Source organism: Falco naumanni, chromosome 4 (assembly GCF_017639655.2).
Source record: "Falco naumanni isolate bFalNau1 chromosome 4, bFalNau1.pat, whole genome shotgun sequence".
NCBI classification, from domain to species: Eukaryota; Metazoa; Chordata; class Aves; order Falconiformes; family Falconidae; genus Falco; species Falco naumanni.
Genome location: NC_054057.1, coordinates 30,683,573 through 30,706,217, shown reverse-complemented (window position 1 = coordinate 30,706,217; position 22,645 = coordinate 30,683,573). Strand labels below are relative to the sequence as shown.

At 38.2% G+C, this 22,645-nt stretch overlaps 1 protein-coding gene and 1 long non-coding RNA gene across 2 annotated transcripts in view; one reads left to right on the top strand and one right to left on the bottom strand.

The window, feature by feature from the left end:
- LOC121088057 overlaps nt 1–22,645 on the top strand; it is a 45,725-nt gene that overhangs the window by 6,007 nt on the left and 17,073 nt on the right. The window lies entirely within an intron of this gene.
- On the bottom strand, nt 7,191–11,232 carry SOSTDC1 (sclerostin domain containing 1). The gene is made up of 2 exons (XM_040593709.1): nt 10,769–11,232; nt 7,191–8,515 (listed from the first exon to the last, which is right to left on the bottom strand). Exons 1-2 carry the CDS (start codon nt 10,971–10,973, stop codon nt 8,100–8,102), a joined length of 621 nt encoding a protein of 206 aa, XP_040449643.1. The 5' UTR covers nt 10,974–11,232; the 3' UTR covers nt 7,191–8,099.

The following is a 22,645-nucleotide window of genomic DNA, read 5'->3' as shown; positions in this document are numbered from 1 at the left end:
AGGGTGTTCGAGTGTCAGAGTTTATTGTAGGTGACCCTAACAAAGATTAATTCATGGAAGTTGAGGACAGAAATCCCTGAGGCTGTTTTCCACTATCACTGTGACTTAACAGCAGGCACCAGCCATTATGCTAGAGCCCTATCATCTCAGTAAAAGCAAGAAATGTTAGTTTATTCTTTCTTGACAGGCATCCAGTTGTGACTGGAGAAACACCTACCTCTGAGTAAAGACTAATGGTAGTTCCCTTTTCCCAAAATGACTCAAAGACGAGATAGTCTATGAACTTGTTAAATATGTGGTATTAAGCCACGAATGCCAGTGATACAGAATGATGCAGTGAAACATTAGAGAATACTTAAGAGATTAATTTGGGTTTGGAATAGAGTTGGGATTTTCACTCCCCTAAATTTTTGTTTTAATTTTGGTGTGTGCATATTACCATGCCGTGTTTTATTGCTTTAATGTGTTATGGGTTACCTCCATGAAATGTTTGTGATGGATTTGAAACAATGCACTAAACTTAAAGTGATGGAGAGAATCAAATAACACCAATGAATATTTTTAGATTTGGTATGAATAGGAGTATAAGCTCTACTAGTTATTACTACACTGAAAGTATTGCTTCTGCATCTCTTGTCATGCTAATAATAGTCCTTACTCTTAGAAGTCTAGGAATGTTACTCATTAGTCCCGTGTCTGAAGAACATAGATGAACTCAGTTTGCCAGAGTTCATATAGGAGGGATTCCATCCATATAAGTTTTTACTGAAGTGAAGAGTCTTCCTAGCTATACCATCAGGGGCTGAAATTGCAGCAGGTAAGAAAAGATACTATCCAACACAAAAATTGGACATTTTCATTGTGGATATATATGGTACACCACGCATGGTAAACTAAACAATCATGTGGAGCTAGTTCATTTTTCTCCTCTTCTTTTGAATTTTTAATGTTACTTTCTAACCTTTTTGGTGGTTTGTAAGGGAAGTACCTTAAAACGCAGCCTACCTTGTGGAAAGGTTTGTGAATTTTTTGTTTTTCTAAACAGTTGCTTTATAGTGAATAAAACCTGCAGGATGCTACTCCCTAAAAATAGTAGTCCTGTGCTAACCTTTTGCCTCATTCTTTGCTGGCTTGTCTGGTTCTAGCATGAAAATGTTAGATTGGAAAGGATCAGTCCTTTGATCCGGTTTAGTTTTTAGAAAAATCAAGGTTACAGATTTTTTCCAACTGCAACAATGTGGCTACCTGTCATCCAGCAATTATATAGAGACAGCCTGTTTAACATATACCACTGAGCAACCATCAAAGGTTAACCATTTTCCAACATACTAATCTAGCTGGATGTAAACCAACTACCTAAGGAAAAATTCTCTGTATCCTGTTACTGGTTTTTTGAGTAATGCAGTCCAACTCATCTTACTTTAAAAATTCTTCCTGACACGCACCTGTGCCCGTACACTTGTGTTTCCACATACATTGTTTTCTTTGGTATGAACACTTCAGAAAATGGATTAATTAATGCATCCTTTTCTTTTGTGTGTGTGTGTTGGTAAGAGAATTGTGGGACAAGTAATCTAACTACTGGAAAGAAAAGTTTGGTCATTGAGACACCATGTGAAAAAGGATTTAGATTTTGTCAGAGCCAGAAGTTTGAAAGTGAAGGGCAGAAGCAGGCAGATTTGCAAGGGGCTGCAGCATTTGAGTAGAAAGTACTGTATTCTTAAATTAAGATTCAGACAGTGGCTTGAATGGTCTGTCTAATGAGGGCTTTTATTGAAGAAGTATGCAAAAAAAGTATTTAATTAAGCAAATAAAAATGGAAATTATCTTAATATTTACTTTATTCTTGGCAAAGGATCTTGCAAACATTTTTTTCTGGCAGAATTGTCAAGATTCATAACTGATTACAAGAAGTTCAAAAGAAAATACCAGGACAATAGTTGCAGAGCACCTAAAAGAAGTTTTATGGATAACTCACTACCTGTTTTCTTAGTGGTCTTGCTCACAAAATCAGATTACTGTAATTTTATAGGGATAGCACTGAGAGGGAATCTACTGATAGATTTTATGTAGATTGTAACCAGGATTTTGAGCAAAATTCTTCAACAAGGATGTCCAGATGTGTGGTAGACCTATCGCTTTCTAAGAAGCCTGTATGCAAACCTTTTCAGCTTAGGCAGTATTCTTTTTCCTCAGAAAGAGGAGGCTGTTGTCACCCACCAGAAGATACAACCAATTTGGTGACACATGAGTTGCTGTGAAGAAGTCAGATTCTGGTCTCCCTGACTTGCCCTTGTTCATTATGGAATATGTGGATGGTACGGTCACGCTGTGCTGTACATTCTTCGCTTTGCATTGGGAAAAGAAGGCAAAGACAGTCAGAAATGGTTATCTACCATGAGAATATAGACTTGGCAATCTGTTAAATCCCAAAGATAGCATGTGCATTGGCTGATGTTTGGCTTGGCAATCTGCAGACACAACAAACCTTTTGAAGTCTCATGAGAAGTTGTGATGATTCTTCAGGAAGTTGAAAATGAAGGACATGCAGCATATGCTGTCCTCCACGTGTCATCTTGTTTCATTTTTTTGATCCATTTTTTCTGTTTTCTCCTCTTCTAGACACACCCAGATTCAGACATTTCAATATCTAAACCTGAAAGATGCAATGCAGCAATACAACCTGTTGCCTGTTCTGGCTACCATGCTAAAAATTGCAATAAAAATGTACAAAAGCAAAAGTTTCAGCAGGCTTTTTCAGTAGAAAAAAAAAGGTAAATGATCCTTGCTAAAACCAAAATTTGTACAGCTTTACATTTTAGAAATACTCAGACCTCTGTTCTCCATCCCACCTTAATGGCCATAGGGAATCTAAAAGAGCTTTCTTCAGCCCATGCAAAAAATAAATGAATAAATAAATAAGTAAATAAATAAAACAATAATGTAACGAGCAACAGATGTTTAAACTTGCTTCAGCTGCAATTAAAACAAAGTCTTTGTGCTACAGAGTCTGTTTTAAAGCTCTGCATAGTCCCTCCATTTCACAGTGGCTGTTCTTGTGGTAGAGCTAGATGAATACTTTTCTCCTTAGGCCCTCTCCCTCAACTCTCCACTGTTTCATATAAAAGAACTTTAATGAATGTGCCTGGTTAGCTTTTATTTAGCCCACCAAAGCATCGAACTTCACAGACTGGTTTATGCTTTTACTAAGTTTCTTTGCAATTTCCTCACTAAGTCACTTCTCACTGGGGCTAACAAAACAAATAAAATGTGGAACTCCTAGGTCAAGTCAGAGCATGACTTTTTCTCTTAGTAGTCAAAACTAAAAAATAATGCATCCATTCATTCTAAAAATAAGATTTAAAATATTTCTGTATCAAAAAGCAAGTGTGCTGGAGGAAGTATAGTTCACAACAGGTAAGGGTTTAAACAATAATACCCTATTGTACAACTACTAAAATAGGGCAGGGGACAAGAAATAGACAAAGTGTTCAACAAAACATTTTTAGGTGATTTAATACCTTTTTGTTTAAGTAGATGGTAACAAGTGTCACTTTTTGACAGGAGTTGTCTTTGAGGTTTAGTAAACAGAACTTTATTATTGTTCCAGTGTGTTCTGATTTAGGCCTCATTTCCAGGGACCTGAGTCTTTATTTTCCTTTACATTCATGAAGTACCATATTCCACAAACAGCTATATTAAAGTCAGGAGTCCTGATTGTCATTAAGATGTCCTCTGTATTTCTTTGTGGTTGTATAGAGGTATTAAGAAGGCCTGAACTCCAGCTAGGCAATATTACACTACCTCATTCACTACTATATGTTGTCAAACCAAAGTGAGTTAAGAAAAAACAAACTCCCGAAATGGAGTTACAGTCCAGTGTTTGTAAAGATTTTTCTCAACAATTAGTAGAGACTAGTTATGTTCATGCTATGTACTTTGATGAGCATTAGCTAAGAATTAAGAGTATTTTCTTGTCATGGAAGAACTGAGGCAGGTCGGTGTTTGAATATTAACTCGGTGGCAGGCAACATCACTTGTAAATCACAGTTTTCTAGTGTGTCAGTCCACATAACTCATATGATGAGTGAGGTTAAAGGCTGGATGTCTTTCAGAAAGATGCATGGGCAGGCTTTTTGTTGTGGGGGCGACGTTCAGGCAAAATTAACAAATCCAGTGACAGAATGTCTGCTTAACTCATAAATCTCTAGAGAATTTTCAGTTTTAGCCTGGAGTGATGTTTATATGTATGTCAATTAAATTAAAATCAAAGCCCCTTGCCTGGCCTACGGGAAAGGAAATGCATCATGAGAACAGGATACCTTCCAACACTAAGGATTCCTTATAATTTTCCACTGAACACCTCCAGGTTAATACTGTAGCAACAAGACTCTCACAGTGGAATGTATTGAACAATCCTTTCTTGATTAATGCTGTACTTCTTCAGGAAGGATATAAAGGTCAAGGTTAGGAGAACTACAGTGATTTACTAGCAGAAATCTGTTAGGTATTTTGAAGGGTGTTATTCAAATGTCTGCTTTATTTCCAAACAAATGACTGAACTGGGATTGGGTGGTTTTGATTCCAAGGCTGCTGGAAAGGAGAAAGCAACAGATTTGTTACTAAAAAACTAATAAATAAACTTCTCAAGGGCTTTTCTAGTCTAGACTGCAAGTGTCAGGCCCTTCTGACTTCCGCACTTGGAAATGTCTTAAAGACACTATCTACCACTGCCTCTATGAAGTGTGCCTCTGAGTGCTGCCATGCTATCAAAACAATCAGCATCTGGCTACATTTATTTCTAGTGGTATCTAAGGAAAATTTATTTCCATCCATTATAAAACAGTTTACCCCTTAGTTGGGGACAGTTTTCATCAACTTGAAAGTAATGAAATAATGATGACACATTAACAGATTCTGATTTATTCACTTTTAGTTTTCTAAACAGGCAAGTATGAGAACTTAGAAAATTATTAAGTTCTTTTAAAGGCATTTGAAACTATTTTCAAGAAGCCCCTGGACTTAGTGATCTGACCATATGGCATGGTATTATTGAGAAAGTAACTTATATGTATTCTTAGTGTAAAAAATCTAGACTATTTAGTGGTCTAATTTGTGTAAAAACTTACCTGGTCTGACTCTATATTGTACTTTTTCAAAATATTTACATGCTTTTGTATCTATTAGGCCTATATCCTACCCACTGCAACTTTACACTTTGAATATCCTATATTATATATATACATCTATAATATCTGAATATATCCTACCCACTGAACTTTACACTTTTTCATATAAGAAACATAGTTGGATGTACTCGTATAACGCCTTTTGTCTAGATCTTTGGATAGACCCCTGTGAGTTCACATGTAACAAGATAAAACAGAATGGAGATTGTGTAGTCCAGATTGAAGTATTCAGAGCTGGGAGATGAGTCAGTAATATTATTCCTTCAGAAAAATCAGGATTAACATATTTCTAACACTGCTTTCCTGTAGATCTCCACAAAAGGCCAAAGTCATGGCCAAAGAAGAGACCGTAGCTAACTTAGGTGGCACACTAAAGTTAAGTTGCTGCTGATGGACAAAGTTCCTACTGGCTTCTCTCATGTTTCCTCAAATATGCCAGACTTAGAGATGGGCCCCATGGTCTTTCTATAGCGTGTCCAGCAAAATTTCATGAAGTCATCTTAATGGAAGTATGTCAAATTATCCTCTTCAGGTAGTTTTGCATGGAAAGACCAACTAGGAGTAAAAATCGCTATTGCGAAATGCAAACCCTTATTAAATGTGCATATTGTTTCTACAGTCAAACTTTACTGACTGTAGAAGAGTCATGAGCAGGATGGGGGGGGGGGTTCACCGTTCTTATTTCTGGGAGTCAAACAGAACAGGCAGGACAACTTTACTGATGTGAACTATTGGCTTTGAAAATAATTTTGTTAAATTTTGGTCCATTATTTCAATCTTTTGTGCTTTATCATCTTGAAGAAGTAGTTGGAGAACAATGTAAAAATGGATACATGTTTGGCATTTGGGAATAATCTTTCCATATAAAAAGGCTTGAATGAGACTATAATGTCTGTTAAAATAGACTAAGCTATCTGTAGGTCCACTGAAGTGATATGCCTAGGAGCAACGTCATGTCACCTCTCTCCCTGCTAACTCCTTTATTCATCATCTGTCCTCTTAGGCTTAAAAGAAGCACCTTTAAGATCAGAGAATTTGAGTATAAATGGTCTCTGATCTCATCATTCTGATATTTCCACAATCACAGAATTGAAACTACTCTGTCATTAATGTGGTTTATTTTAACTTTACCATCACGTAGATTACTTAAAATTGTGTGTGTGTGTGTGTGTGTGTGTGTAGCTCTTTCTTACATATAGCAGATTTTAAAGAGAATTCTTGAAAGTAGATTTGAGGGAAAATAAATTAATTTTATCGATAACATTTAGGATTTGATAAGTCAAGCAGTAGCAGTGATTTTCAAACAGTTCTACATTAATGACCAAGGAAGATCATTGCAAAGAACTTCACAGTGAATCTTTTGAAATTAAAATGCAAAATGGAATGAGATAAAGAGGAGGTCAAAGAGAGCTTGTGTGAGACCTGATCAGGCAAGACTTCTCTCTTCTTGTGTAATCATTTCTTTGGTGCAAATGGGTGTAAAAGTTAATAACTTAAGAACAGCAGAATCCTATGATGAAATCTTGTCCATAGTATTTCAATATAGTTTGAAAGATTAAGAACAGGTGATTCACGGACTATGTATTGAAGGGTAGATTGCTTAATATGTATTTCCTGATACATTCCATAAGAATAATGTGCAGGCTCTATGGGAAAGATTAAACTAAATGTTATTTTCACGGTTAGTATTTGACTTCATCACTAATGAAAAGAAGAAAAATGGTGATGTCTTACTACCTTGTAAAACTTCCCCAAATACACACTTTTTCTGCAGTGTCCAACTTGCAAATTGTTAAATAGGAACCTGGCTTGGACCACTAATAAGCACCATCTGTTAAATGGCCATATAAGGTTTTTACATCCAAAAAGACTCCACAGAAAGGTTGTTTTAATGTTAAATATCATGGATAGTTTTTTTTTTTTATTTTCTCCTGCTTTTTAAGAGTAAATGTTGTGACTGATTAAAATGTGTGCATTTTTGTACATAGAGCCAGACGATACAGTTTTTTAGCACTGTTTATTTTTGGGGGGGGGGAAGAAACCAATGAATTTGAAAGGAAGTCATCATATCTGTCTTTTGATTGCACATTTTTAAACAAAAATAATACAGAATGGAGAATGAAAAAAACAATTTTTATGTTGCTACTTCAAAGTAACACCTAAGTCTATGAATGTTCAAAATGAAAATATATATACCATGAATGCTAAAATGTCTATTTTACATTATCTACAAAATGTATGTTCTAATCCAGCCACAAATCATAGGAAAATACTTTGATACATGAGAAAAGCTATAAACATAAGAACATTTTGGAGGGAAATAACACACATAATAGCTCATTAAATAATTACAACAACAAATAAATAGTTTTTTCAGCTTTACTTTTTGATTGCTGCCATGCATGTTTTAATTTTTGGTATACTGAGATAAGAGAAAGGTCAGCATGCAAGGCAATTTTTTTTTTAGAATTAATCTGAAAGCAGATACTAGGTCTTGTATTTTTAAGCTGTTGTCACAAGTTCATAAAACATGATATAGAAGGCAATAGATGTGATAACTGTTCTCATGAAAACACACAACAAAGCATCTTTTTACAAAATAGACGTCAGTGAATATTCATGGCAAATTTTCTTTGCCTCCTTGGCTGGAGAAAATGTAAAAGTTTATAGTGTGGGTTTGGAAGGCTTGTGTTATTCCCCATGTTGAGCATTTGGAAAATCACCCAAAAAGTCCATATGCTGAGAATGCCCCTTTTGATTTTGGTCAAAGCAATAAGCATGTAGTGTCAACTGAGAACACAGCAATGGCAGACTTGTCTTTAAGCAGTCAGAACGGTAAAGCAAATGGTTACAGGTGAGTCAATTTTGGCACGAGGAGTGGAAGATGAGAGAGGAGAGAATGTCTGACTTCTAACTTGTACTATGTTTGCTTGATTTACTGGCTCTTTTCCTCTCTTTGTGGTGCTGGATAGGCTTTGCTTGAGAGGTTCCCTCAAAGTTGTGGCTGGACTCGTTGTGCTGCCTGGTGTATCGCTTGCACTTGCAGGCTGTGACCACAGTTATTTTGTAGGTTCTTATACTTCCATCCTGGCACTGAAGCTGGATCCTCTGAGTGCGAGTTTTGTCATTGACACATCTCCACTCTTGCGAGCTCCGCCTGCTCCAGTACTTGGTTCCGTAACCTCCTCCAATCCAGTTGGGGAGCAGTGGCAAAGGGAGGCATTCACCAGCACACACCAGCTCCTTCAGTGGGTTGATGCTGGTGCACTGGCCATCTGAAATGTACTTGGTAGATCTCAGTTCCCGACAGCCAACTTGTACACGATCTGCAGAATGCACAGAATAATAAACACTGAGATTCAGAATGGAGAGATTTCCTTAACCAGTCATCTTCCCATTAACAAGCTATGTTTTGCAGAAGTTAAAGTAGGCTGTAATCTTTACAGGACATCTCTTTACTGTTGTGTCCCCCAACCCAAGGGCCTGAAGTGCTGATGGTATCTCTGGGTATTACCACAGCATAAAGAAATCATAATGATATGCACTTCAGTAGCTGTGGTAGAAGAGACAATTTTATTCTCTAGCCTTCTTCTCAGGGACATACCTTTTAGAGGAGAAAAAAATGCCCCAAGGGAAGAAATGTTTCCTGCTTGTTCTCAGCCTAGGGAATTTGCTCTGTGATGTTTACAACAATTATGCTGGATCATTAGCAAGGGGGAAAATACTGCCTTGGAAACCGTTTATATGCTTTTAAATTAATTTCAAATACTGTGTTTCTTCTCATTCCAGTTATAGTAGACTGAGTCTCTCATGAGCACTGCTGCTCTGAACACATATACTGCAGAAGTGGTGAGAGCTGAAGTTACCAGGGAATGGTGCTCTGCATATAAAGTTTGAATGATTAGCATAACGATTTCAGAGTGGTCATTTTGCCCTCAGGGTAACACCGTCTATTGTATCTGTAGTTGTCTCTATGTTATATGTAACATAGAGGATCTTGCAGATTCTCTCAGGCAACTGACATAGAATCAACATGCAGAGCTTCTCATACAGGCATGTTTGTACCCGTCTGTATGTGCAGCTCTGCACCCTGCAATAAACACAACTGTTTATTTCAGTAATTACACTTTGAAATAAACGCCCACAGTGCGCTTAATTTTAATAAGCAATCTTTACTGGCTGTGCTCTCCCTCTTTCTGAAGGACAATTACAGCGCAGATTCTACACACAATGCAATTAACTAACGCCTTTAAAATAGGAGTAATTACTAGAAACATTTTAGAGTGAATCATAAAAGACTTTGAAGGTACATCTACATATCACAGCTACAGGCTGCTTCTGTTTCTACTTGGATTTTTGGAAGCAAGTTCTGAACAGAGACACTGAGTTACGATTACTTCACCCTGTCCCCTCTGTCTCAGGATGGGCAGTCAGAGGGACTGTGAATCTGCAGGCTGATCTGAGGGGCTGCTTACAGGGCTGTTCTCCTGCCTGCCATGCAGAAAAGATTCAGGCTTGCCTTCCTGCAGCTGCACTCAGGAATGTACCTGGAAGAAGCTGGTCACTGATTTGAGTTTGTCTCTCTGTCTCTTTTTATGTCTTTCCCGGCTCAGCTTTCCTTCAGTGACAGCTCACTGACAATGAATACCTACTGGGCTGCTCCAGTCATCTCATAATGACGAGTTGTTTCCTGTGCACTTAAACCCTTAGCATTCATAGAAGCTGACACACCTGGCTTAGCTGAAAGGTATCTGTGTCACTTTTTGCCTTCACTTTCCAGGGATGATACTATTTTTATCGAATTGTTGTGGGTGGGTTGGTGTGTGTTTCTCTATTTGGATTTCTTTAATTTTAAGGAGGCGGGAAGGGGAGGTAACAGACAAAGTCAGCAGAAGGTTTCCAGATCGCCATGTATCTGACATACATACATAAAACTCGGCAGGAAAAGACTAGATATAAAGAGGCAAGTTAGAGCAGAGATCATAGGTAAATTATGAGCTGATTTGTTTACTTTTGCTGGAGGTGTTAAGCAGGTAAGTGCTACAGCAGGAAGTAAAACTAAACAGCGGGCACAAAATTCAGAGTATTTTATTGCATTTGAAAAGTAGCCCAGACACCTCCCCTGCCCGCAGTGGGAGGGTGAGTTAAGAAAGCGAGGGCTTGGGAAATGCCTCTCACTCCTTTATCTTGCTTCCCTACCGGATAACCCATGAAACCCGGTGTTCCTGGATGAACCTCCCTCAGGAAGTAACCTGCCCCAGACAGCCGGTCCTACAGGACTCGCACGGGGGAGGCAGGCAGGCTGGCTGGCTGGCAGGCAGGCTCGCTCGCTCGGAGGCCGCCCGGCGAGGCAGATCCAGCCAGGAGCCAGCAGCATCTTCCTTCGCCCCGGCTCCCCCGGGGCGCTGGTTCCGATGCGCGGGGGCGGGGGACCGAGCGCGCTGCAGCGGGGCGCCGCGGCCGCGGCCGGGGGCTCGGCTCCCCGCGGGACTTCCCTCCCGGCACCCGGGAGGGGCGGCCGCCGCCGGAGGGCTGAGGGCTGCGGGACGCGGTGGAGGTGCTGCCGGTAGGATACTCACTGTTACGGTCGGATCCAGCGCTGGTGTAGTGCCTGCCTCCGTTCCTGGCTTGGTTCAACGTGCTGTTGCTGCTTGGGCTCGCTGCAGCAGGTTTTACAACGTGCGAATAAAGTATCTCTGTGGCATCGTTCTTGAAAGCCAAGTAGCTTTTCGTGAAGATGCAAGCTAGAAGAAAGCCGTAGAAGTGAATGGCAGGGAGAAGCATGGTTGGTTCAGGCTCTGTCTGACAGAGCTGGGTGAAATCTTTTTCTTCTGCTTCTTCTGAGTAACTCTGAAATTGCTCCTGAAGGTTTCCTTTATATATTCAGAGAGGCTTGGCATTCATTCAGGTGTAAAGTTGTGGATAGCTTCAGAATGAAAACCCACAAAAGGGGTGGGATCCCTACATGAGCCTGCGAAGACCTTTTACCAATAGGAGAGAAGACTGCAGTAAAGGAGGAGTTAGATGCACTAATTGCAGGATTCCTATTTGGGGCTTTTGAGGGTATCAGAAAACTCTTAAGACACCGCACAACAGCATCCGGACTGAGATCTAGAGGCTGGCAGCTTTGCCTTTCCATTCTGCATGGCCTTGCATGCCTGGCATTTTGGTGTGGTGTGTCTAACGCAGTGTAAGAAAGAGTCTCGCTTGCTCCTGTTATGCAAAGTTCTGAATGTGACTTTCAGCAAACTTGCCAGCTCTGTAAGGATGCAAAAGTTTATAGAACTTACAGAAGACTGCTAGTTACACAAATACTGTCTGCAATATACCAAGATCACTTAAAAAAAAAGTTGTGAATAATTTAAAGCTGCCTCTAGATGCTTTAAATTATGCAGCTTTGATCAACAAGGAGCGCTGCTAGAGAAACTACTTGTTTTAGGGGAATAGTCTCTCCCTGGTGTGCAGAGTTACAAGTATGTGTTTCTATATCACCACGCATAAAATGTATCTCCTCTAGGCTCCTTTGTACAAACATATCCATATTCATAGCCTCTCACTATGCTCATTCACCAAACTAGTCTTTTTTAGTTTTGTACATTGCCTAGAGCATTTGTATATTTTTAATGTATTATTTCATGTGATAAAGAAAACAAAGAGGAAAGAATAATCCTTGTTTTGGCATACTATTTTACTGTCACACACTTACTTGATTTTACTTAAAATTGCATGGCCCAAATCCAAGCGCTAGTGTAAATTGTGATGTTGTCAGTAGGCCAATGCTTGTCTGCATCATAGTAAATGCTGTATAGATTTTCGTTATAAAGAAAACAACAGTGATCAACGCTGAAAGCTATAGTGTTCTAATTCAAGGGAAACTCTTTTCTTGGGGAAAAAGCACAACCATGCAGGAGGCCACATTATGTAAAGGTTAATCGCACTTACATTATTTGTAACCAAGTTGATATGTATAGTCATCCTGGATTTTATTTGCTGTAATGAAGCTGAAGTGGAACACAGGTCAGTTACTTTACTGTCAGGGTCAAAAACTCAGTCATTCAGGGAAGACAGCTGTGTTTCATTTTGAAAACAAGCAGACATTTGTATCAGCAGCACTTTCCTCTTGCATCACTTAGAAGGTTATCCTGGATTTCAGCAGGAGTAAGGACAGATCCACAGTAGGTGCCAAATTGATAGCCTTTGCTTAAAAGACACAGGAAAAACAGGAGTGTTGTAAGGTGAAGTGAGTTTTACTGGCAGAGCTGTGTGTGGGGAAGTTGAGTTGATTGCCTGCATCTATTATGACTAGCCCAACCCAGTTCTGGAATAACAAGAATGTTGCAAGGCAGAGTGAGATCTTTCAGCAGAGTAATGTATGGAGGAGTGGGATCACTACTAACCCCTGACAAAGCTCCAAGTTCCACTCTCATGGAACATCTTATTTAACCACAAAAGCAAAGATGTGCATTTTACCTTCCCTTTCAAAAAAAAAGTAGAAAGCAAAAATTTCCTTAAGAAGACATGTACATTACAGACCATTAATATTTGAGCATTATTTTTCTTCAACAGCAGCTAACCAAAGGTCTGCTTTGTTGATGTTCAAGTCCTACTTCATTTTTTCTCACATTCACAGATCATACAGACCTTCACACATCTCACCTTCCCTGCAGGATAGTCTCTGTGCTGAGCTGAGCCAATATAATTAAAAACACAGGACCCATTTTCCAGTTATCCACAATTCCTGTGGATATCAGTCAGAGGACCTTTTCCTAGTAGAAAGATTTTCCCACATTAGATGAGACTTGGCAAAGTCAGAAGCTTCCTTGAGAGCTGTTTTCTTTGAAATTATGCGTATAATCCTCTCACAGGAAAAATGAATGGGACCTTGGGGGTCTAGGACTGGGGCTGCAAGGAGCTTGCTAAGCCTCAACTTTTTCAGCTTTCAATGAAAGCTAAAAATCACCCCTTCACATCTGGGCTATATGAAACCATTAAGTTTGTCACATACTTCTCTTGGTCTTGTCACTTAGAGAAGGGAGACCTCAAGACAAACTTCAAGACAAAGGACAAGTTTGGCCTTGAATTTGCCACAGGAGAGATAATATAGATTACCTCATTTTTCTGTGCACTGGACACAAAGAAGACATTATTGTAATTTAATTTGTATTTTCCATTTTTTACAAATATTGTATGAAAATTTCATTATTTCAGTTCCTTGGCCAGTACTGTCAGCCTCCCTACTTTGAAAGGTAAGCAGGTTTCTGAGGAGTTTGTCGGTTGATTTGATTTATACTTTCTTTTGTCAAACCTAGAGCTTGCAGTGTTTCACTTTTTCTGAGTCTTCCTGAGAGAAATTAGAAGTCACATGAGGGGAAGGGATGCTGGTCAGTCAAATTTGGTTATTCTTCCTAAGCGAACTTCACAGTCAAAAGGCGTTTCTTGATGCTTAGCTCAGAATAGGTTCCTAGACTTAAAATATTTTTTGCTGTCATTAGTTAGGTGATCATGATAAGTTCTCAAAGGTGAAGACTTTAAGTTACCTTTGTACCCTCCAAAACAGACTGAAACAACGTACAGTCTGTCCTTATTCTAGTCAGATTCAATGGCTTGAGTAGAACATTGCTCTGTGCTTAATCTGTAATATTGGCCATAAGGAATATATTACACAGGTCTTTGAAGTCTGTACTGGCTTCCTTTTTGCCTCTGGGCATAACTCAGGATGTTCTTATTGATCTATAAAACCCTATATGGTTTCAGTCCTAGGCAATAAATTCTCTCTCCTTTATCTTCCGTTATGACGCTTAAGATGAGCCAGGGCATACCGACTATACCTGGGTGTCTGGAGGGGGTGAATGCTCAGTGTGAAGGGTCCAGGAGACTAGATTTCACTGCTCCTAAGGTTCCACGAGAGTCCTGTTCTGCTGCCTGGCATGATGTAAAGGCCATCGTTTAGTCAGATCCTTGAAAGGTGGCTGTGGGGAAGGCACAGGGAGAAACCCATTAACCAGATTAATTTAAATGCTTGTACATGTACCCTGGGATAAAGTGCTACACTGAACTACACAATTTTTTCAACTTAACTGCTTCTTGTATCTTAACAGCCTTGCTTCTGAATGAACCTAAACACAGTGGTAAAGCCATCCATCACTCTTCAGAGAGAATGGTATCCAGAGTTATCCACACCTTAAATCTTGCTTTCTGCATTTTCTGTGACAGAAAAAACCCCACACTTCTCTCAATGGATGAAGACTAATACAAGGCATGTGTTCTGTAAAGATACCGAAAGAGAATTCCCTTCTTCATGGTCATTTATAAGTCTGTCAGGATCCCATCCTCCATGTTTCTTAGACACTATAATGATGTCCAAAGGGCAAAGTTTTGTGCCGAGTGCACACACCTGTCTAGCAGCACAAAACAGCCACAGGGAATAGAAGGGTATGCACTGACAAGTACAAATGACTGCCAGAGCGCCTTGTCTTTGCAAACCACATGATCACCAAACATGCACAAAAAAAGAAGGAATTCCAAATTTTTCATAAAACTTGGGCCTGCACAGTTTTAATAATGATATGAAAAGGCCAGAATTAGAATGAAGGCTGCATGGAAAGAAAGGTTCAAAATTTGTTCATAAATTTTTTTGTTAGTCCCAAAGAGAAGACCATTAGGGCATTGCAATTCTGACTTGTTTCCAGAGGCAGATACTTTGAGAATAAGTCAGATAAATGACTGCAAAAAAGAAACTGACATTTATTGCTTTGCACCTTAAAACATAAATGACTGTCAGGCTATTTTCTGTTAAGCAATAAGCATATTAGTAATGTACTTCAAAGCAGCATAAAATGTGATTTGGAGCGTGATAAGAGAACTTGTCTGAAAGTGAGGTGGAATTGTAATAAATGCAACTGTTGAGAACTTGTAAGCTGTTGTGCAACAAGCTAGCATAGTTTTAAAGCTCATACAGAAAACATGTTAGAGAACCGAGATACACCCCCCGCTCCCAAATTCTCAAACCAAAGATTTTTTGAATACTGAGGTTTTTCTATACTAAACGGTACTTTTTAATTTTCTCAGAAAATTACAATTGAGAGATTAAATGAAAAACATAACATATATTCTCATTAATGAGAATGACTAATTAGTTCTGATTTATGTCTTAATCTCCCTAAGACTTCATATTACAATTTTACTTTTTTCTACTTGCTCTTATACATAATGTAGACAGAATAATTTAGGTCAGGCTGTGGCTTCAAAGGAGGCAATTTATCACTTTTATGGAAAAAGACATTAAATAGACTGAAAAGGGGGAAATATATGTTTATTTTAAAATTCTAGGAAAATTTACATTACAGTGAAGAACTATCCATACTAATTATAAGTGCCACCTCTTCTCAAGTGTTTGCAGTAAGATTTTAAGACCAGTTTGAAGATGATGTGGCTTATTATCATCCATAACATGTTTTATGATTTCTGTGTATGTGGAAGAAGAAAGAAGATCAAAACAGGGTTTTACTAATGAAAAAATATGAGCTTGTTTATTTGGGGTAACATTTTTGGAAACTCTTAGGTGACACTGAAATGTAACACTTCTATTTTAAAGAGATTTGGGGCAATAGAGCAGTACGTACACAGACACTGAAATAAACTGGACTTCAGTATCTACATACTTTCTAAAATGTTGCCCTAAGGAGTGAAAGTCCTATTGATTTTCAGTGAGCCAGTCACTTAAATGCTTTTGAAAATTTTACCCTCAGGTTAAAATTCTGAAACTCCTACTCAATGTTAAGCAGGCAAAGTCCCATCAACATGCCCCAGTTACAAATAAAATAGAAACTGAGTAAAGGTTTTGAAGTCTGACTTGTTTCTTTACATGTAATTAACTGAACTCTTAATATATCACTATGTTTCAGTAAACTGCTTTGTGTTTCTAATTACGTGGTCTGAAATGATTACAGTGTATTTAAAAAATGCACACTCTACAACAAACCAGCTAAGAAAATCTGGCATAGTGTCAGGATTTCCTAGGCAAACACTTGCCAAACCTGTTGTTAGATCCAAAGTCATAATTTAAAAACAAGCCTAGAAGGTATCTGGAAGAAGATCCCTCTTTCCTTCCTTCTGCTCTATCTCCCACTCCCTGACAAGGAAATCACTTTACCTTATCAAAACAGGACAGTTACTGAAATTTGTCTCCTGGTAAGAAACCTATCCCTGCTACACTCGGATTTTACATTTGGCTAATGCATATTCTTGTTAAAGAAAAAAGTTTCCTTCACCAAGAATGTTAGTGTCCAAATTCTTCAATCAGATAAACACGCACAACTCCCTACTGAAATTAAGGAAGTACCTGAGGGCAAAACCTGGCCCCAAATTAGAATTTTAATAATTGTAATACTTCGTAATCCTTTCCCTGCCAAGAGACAGAAATGGCCCATCCTGCACAACAAATTCACAGACTTTACCATGTACTCAGTAGCAGGGTTTCACTTAGAACTCATGAACCAGAATATAATTGAACAAAATGTGTACATTTTACTTTATTAAAATTAATCCATCCAATATTATACTTCATTTGTACAGTACTGAAAATCTACTATTTGCACATGTAGGATCTGCTGTAATCCAGCAGATGTTTCCACATTATCACCCCAAACACAGTTTTAAACACTTGGAACATTAATTAAAATGGAGATCTGTCTCTCAAAGAACTTATATGCATATGTTCATGCATTGGTTTTTACTGTCAGCTACTGATATTCCTTCCTATCGGAAGTTAGTTTCAGTTGCCTGGTTCTCTTTAAGTCCCAAACTGTTTCATGCAATCAATGAATGAGTCAGGCTGAATGAAATTAAGACACAGAACCAAGTATCACCTGCCTACGCAGGCACTACAGCCCATTCCAGACTTCCTTTCCAGCAATTTTAATTACCTTGAATTCACATGTAAAAGAAAATGTAACAGGAAGAGCTGATAGATCTCACTGGAATGCTCTAGGATCTCTTTTAAAACAATAGAATTACATTTTTACTAAACTAAGGCTTAGTAAATTTACTATGACTGCAGTACAGCCTTAACTAATAAAATGGCAAAATGCACACCAAGAGTCAAGTTCCTAAAATCTTAGGGCTAAGTGCTTAACAGTTTTTTAGGCATTGTTACAGTGAGAACATTATGTTGTTGCTGTTGACTTATGTATACAAATATATTAATTAGAACACATGCACACTCAGTTTGGCTAAGAGCATGAAAAATGCTATTGCCATGAAGTTGAGAGGTGGGTTCCCAGGTTGTATGTAAAATTTAATATTAAAACATTTCAGGAAAGGACAAAGAATGGAAATTCTTTGCAGTAGCAGGTGTCAAGATTTTGAAATATTTTCTTCAGCCCAAGTAAGAAAAAATCCTCACATTCTGAGATGCCTGAGAAACAATTTCAGAGAAAAAAGAAATTCTAACCAGATATTACTATTTTGATTTTTCTTTGAGTAATCTTGACTTTTAATAATGGTGGTTCAACAACAGCAGGATAATCCCTGCCTTAAGCATGACATTAGGTTTTAAAGGATTATTTATCTTATCTGAGCTTAGAAGTCTTGCAGTATACCTTTATGGTAATAAACAAATATTAGCTGTACTTGCTTAACCACAGAGTTTTAAGCAAAACCATCCTCTAGCCTGAAGTGCAGTGGGATTTCAGTCTTCAGCTACTGCCCTATGTATCTATATGATCACAACAGATTAGCATTTAGAATTAAAATGTAGTTAAAGTAATATGGTTACAAAACAACTTAATGAGGCCACTGTCAGCAGAGATAATCAGCAATGATGAAATTTAAACTACTGTTTCTCCAAAGATTAAACTTTGTCCATACTGTTCATAACTGGCTGTAACAGTAGTTCTGGTCACTATTGCACCTGACATCAGTGTCCAGATACTGAATAAGCTCCATAACAAACATGTGTTACACCATTTTCAAAACCTTGTCACTATTTATGTCTGTAATCATCAGGCAATAAAGGCATTCTTTTTCCAATGTAAAACATAGTTGTTGTGAGAGACGTTTGTTTGGGGATTTCAGTCCTAAGTCTATTTGGAATTACAAACTGGTTTAGTTGACATATAAACAGTACTCAAGAAAAGAAATGTCAGAACATTCTGTTTGTTCACTTGGCCTTTCTGCAATTCTTCAAAGCTTTTTGCAGGGTTGCTTTTCTAAAATGTATCCTAACATGGAAACATTATACAAATAAAGCTTTCATAACTGTCAACATCTGAATTTGTTTTTCAGGGTGAGTATTTCCAATAAATTTTCACTCTGAGGAAAAACAGAATAATGGCCTTCCTTCTGGTAGTTTCCATCTAAAATACAGCTCTCATCTCACACATTTGCGCCTGCCTTATTAGAACAACATAACAATTATTACTGTAAATGGAAAATCCTGCAGGTGAAAATCCCTGGCATGATTATTCCATGATGATAAACAGATTGGCCTCCTGTAAATCCAGAAGATACATGATTTCTTTTTAAGGTTGGATGTACCAAGCCACCTTTGTATGAATAGCCAGTAAGTGATGATGTTTTGCATAATTTTTGGTTTTCTCTTGACTTGCTACCTTTGTTACTTGTTGAGAGGGTAACATCATGAAAATCTTACCTTCCAGCTTCCCTTCAGAGTCTTGCATCACAGATGCTCATTTCCATCCACCTATTGTGTAGCCGAACAGGACTAATGTCCCACACCGACTCCCTCCTTTATTTTTTCCATTGCGAACTCTGGCAAGCTGTTGGAGCATTAAGATACCTATGATAATGACTGCCTGGCATTTCCATGTCTGTCCACCTGGTTCCTCTGTGCAGGAAGCACCTTTAGCAACCAACAAAGGAGACAGAGGATTGGGAGGGTATCTCTCCAGGTATTTTTTGCAGAGTTGAAGCTTCAAGAGAGAAAAAGCATTTGAGGTACTTATTAAGGCTGTATACTTCCACAATGTCAGAAAAAGCCAGTAGATCAAGCAGGTCCAGGAGGCAATCTGGGGAAAAATTCTGTAAAACAGGTATTCTGAAGAGATTCTGTTAACTAGTAATTAGCAATGCATTTCACACCCACTTATGTAAAAAAATAGCAGAAAATAATTTTATTTGTGTCTATAACAGATGAAAGTACCTGTTGCTGTAGAGCTCCTTACAATAGTAAAGAACCATATCTGTGAGGGGGTTGGGTTTTTTTAAATAACTTAAAGGAAAATTACTTTAAAACTTCTTATATATGCACAAGAAATTATAACATAAATTATGTTTTATAGTTGTAGAGAATGTCAGTAAATGCTATTATATCCCAAATGTCTACATGAACTTGTTGGTTGTGCCCACTCTAGGCTATATGCAGTTTTACATTTGCTTCTTACTTGAACTGTACTCCATTTACATATGGAGCATGTTCGAAATTGTGCATAGAATAGATATATTGTGCTCCTTCTAATAAATAGTATGGAGAACATCAAAGAGGGATATCTTACTCAAAATAAAATATTTTGTTCTGGGCAACCCAATACATAATTCTTGTCAACACCCAGTATCATTATAAGGTCTGTTACAAAAGCACTAAAACTGAACTACTGGAACTAATTTACTCAATAAGAGTTTAATGGCTTTCTCTATTCTTAAGTGAAGTGAGGAAAGTGGTTATTTTATTACTATTCATTTAGGCAACAAGTATAAACAAAAAATGAATGGAATTGATGGTTACTAAGGACAGAGGTATATATGGCCACAAAATACTTCATTTCATTTTACATTCTAGAAAACACTTACTGTCAAGAATAAACTGCTTAAGATAGATCAATTGGTTTATAAATTGTCAGAAGGAAGAGCCATGCATGCTTTTTGCTGCGGCATTAACTTTCTTTAAGGGTCCAAGTCCAACCTTATTGAAGTCAATAGAAACCCTTCAATTGTCTTAAAGGGAGTTGGGTTTAGAGCCTGGGTGCAGTAAATCACCAAGAGACGAGCTGGCAGTGTTCCGATAATCTGTGCTCATGGCGTGCACATCAAAATAACTTAAAACATCTGCCCAGTAGGTGGCATATGAGATCTCATAGTCCAAAATGTAAATAAAGCAATGGCATTCCACCACCAACACAGGAAAATTGTATTTCACCGGTTAGGTCTAAAAGGGCAAGAAGAACTATAACTGTCTATATGTGGCAACCGATGTGGCCTTTTTATTAGCTTTTATTTAATTAGCATTATTAGATTCACATTTACATATTAAAAAGAATTCATCATATTTATGAATAGCATGGTTATAAAATACTTGTTTTATCCAGGTTGTTAAAAACAGTTTACATTTTTCAGTTTTTCCATTACTTAATGTTTATTACTAATGTTGGCACACTTGAGCTTATTATGTGGTGTCAGTTCTTCCCAAGTCCTTGTTCTAAACATCCAAGGGAGGACTTTTTCTCATTCTTCCTGACATAAATTTAGTCTGCTTAGAGTTTATTAGCGAATGAATCATTCGCTAGAAGCCCCCTTCCCCTCCTATACACATTGCTTCCTATGGACATTCAGCACAGAGACTCCAGTTTCAACCTCGTGCCACATGCAGCAATGCCACTGTAAGAAATCTGGGATTGTCCTTGAAAGGGAGGCTTGGGAATCCTCCATTTCCATTCAAGTCCTCTTTGTATCACTAACTGCTCTTTATTTTCATACAGTAGGTAATGTATCAGTGACTTAATACCACATCACCACATAAGACTAAGCACCACTTTGTGAAACTACAATACCTGAAAGAACTTGAAAATATTTTAATTATCCCACACACAAAGATTAAAGGAAGGAAGACAGTCCCAAGAATACAGAGGCTGCTTAATGTAATCATATTTCAGGATTACTCTTGTTTATTAAGGTCCTTTTTGGCTAGGGATGTTGCAGAGGATTGAAGTCGCTCATTGTTTGCCTTATTACCTTCAGCAAAACACCTGAGGAGCAGGAACACTAAGTTTGCTCTCCAAATCTAGCCTTCAGCTTTGTGGCGCACATAATCTTTGCATGGTAAAAGTTCAGGCTGTATCCTGAACCCTAATTGGTTTGGGCTCCAGCATCAAAAGTTGGCGGTGTACTTGAAAATATCTCATTAATCTAATCTCGTGATTTTGGGGCCATTACAATGTTTTTTATGTCTAGGATTTGCATCTATACTGTCAAGCATGTGTGGATCTCAGAATACTCTCAAGACCTAACTCTCTCATAATTCACACCACAAACCCTTAAACTAATACCAAGGCGTTACTTTAGCATGAGTGCCAGGAGGTGGAAAAACTCTTGCTATACTCAGAAACACTGATTATACTCAGTGGCTTTGTGTGGGCCAAGCTTTTGTTCAGGCAGTCTGCCTGGCCTGCACCCAGGCAAAATCAATCATAGTAATGGTTCATCGGCTAGTACTGCGAGGTGGTTTTTCTTTATAGCAGTGTAGATTATTTAAATCCAAGCTGTGAGTGGGCTACGTACAGAATCATAGATGGAAAATTTGTGGGACATGTGGCTTAGTGTGCGCATGTGTGCAGTCAAACTTACTTTTCAGTTTGTAGTCTAGACATGGCCTTATGGCTTGGATTTGGAAATACTGAACCTCACACAGATGAAAGTAGGGTTTAATACCCTAAGGCAGATGGGTTGGAATGTGGAGAAAACCTAATAATGCAGGTTACTTTAAAGTCTGCAGTATGAATGTGGTCAATCCCGCACTTTTACACGGGGAGGGGGGAATTTCATCTCATCAAAATTTGGCAGGTACAATTCAAGATAAATAGTTTGAATCTCTAGTGACTGTGGTTTGGGAACAAAATTAAGCTTCTAATAGATTTCTGTAAATTTTCTTTCCGAATGTTCTGCTAAATGCAACTTCTCTCTTGGAGGCAGCTGTAATAATACATTATTTTACATTTATAAAGTGCTGAAAATTCCCAACAGACCTTGCAAACTACATTCATTCAAAATCACCTAAATGTGACTAAACTGCATGGGGACCAACAACCAAACATGAAGGCACAACACATACCTTGGACCATGGAAGTTTTGGCCAAGAACACTAGAGTAAAACTCTACCACTATTGAAAGAATAATCCCTTTTTTTTAATCTACATGAAATGTCCAGGACCCTGGCTTTTTCAGAACACTCAGTTGATTGTAAAATTTACCAGCCCACTAAGTACCTGGGAAGGTAGAAACAGTGAAATGATTTGGTTGGGACTGGAATAGTAATAGCCAGAGTGTCTTAAAACTAATGCTTAGAGTGTTAGGCTTTCCTTGCCAGATGTATCTGGATATTAGTTTCAGCTCCCTATATTTTGCATGCAGATGGGACAGTTGTTGGGTGCAAAGCCCTAACAAGGCTGCAGACAAGCAAAAGCACTTCCCTACAAGAGGGTGATGAACTGAATGTTACTAGCGAT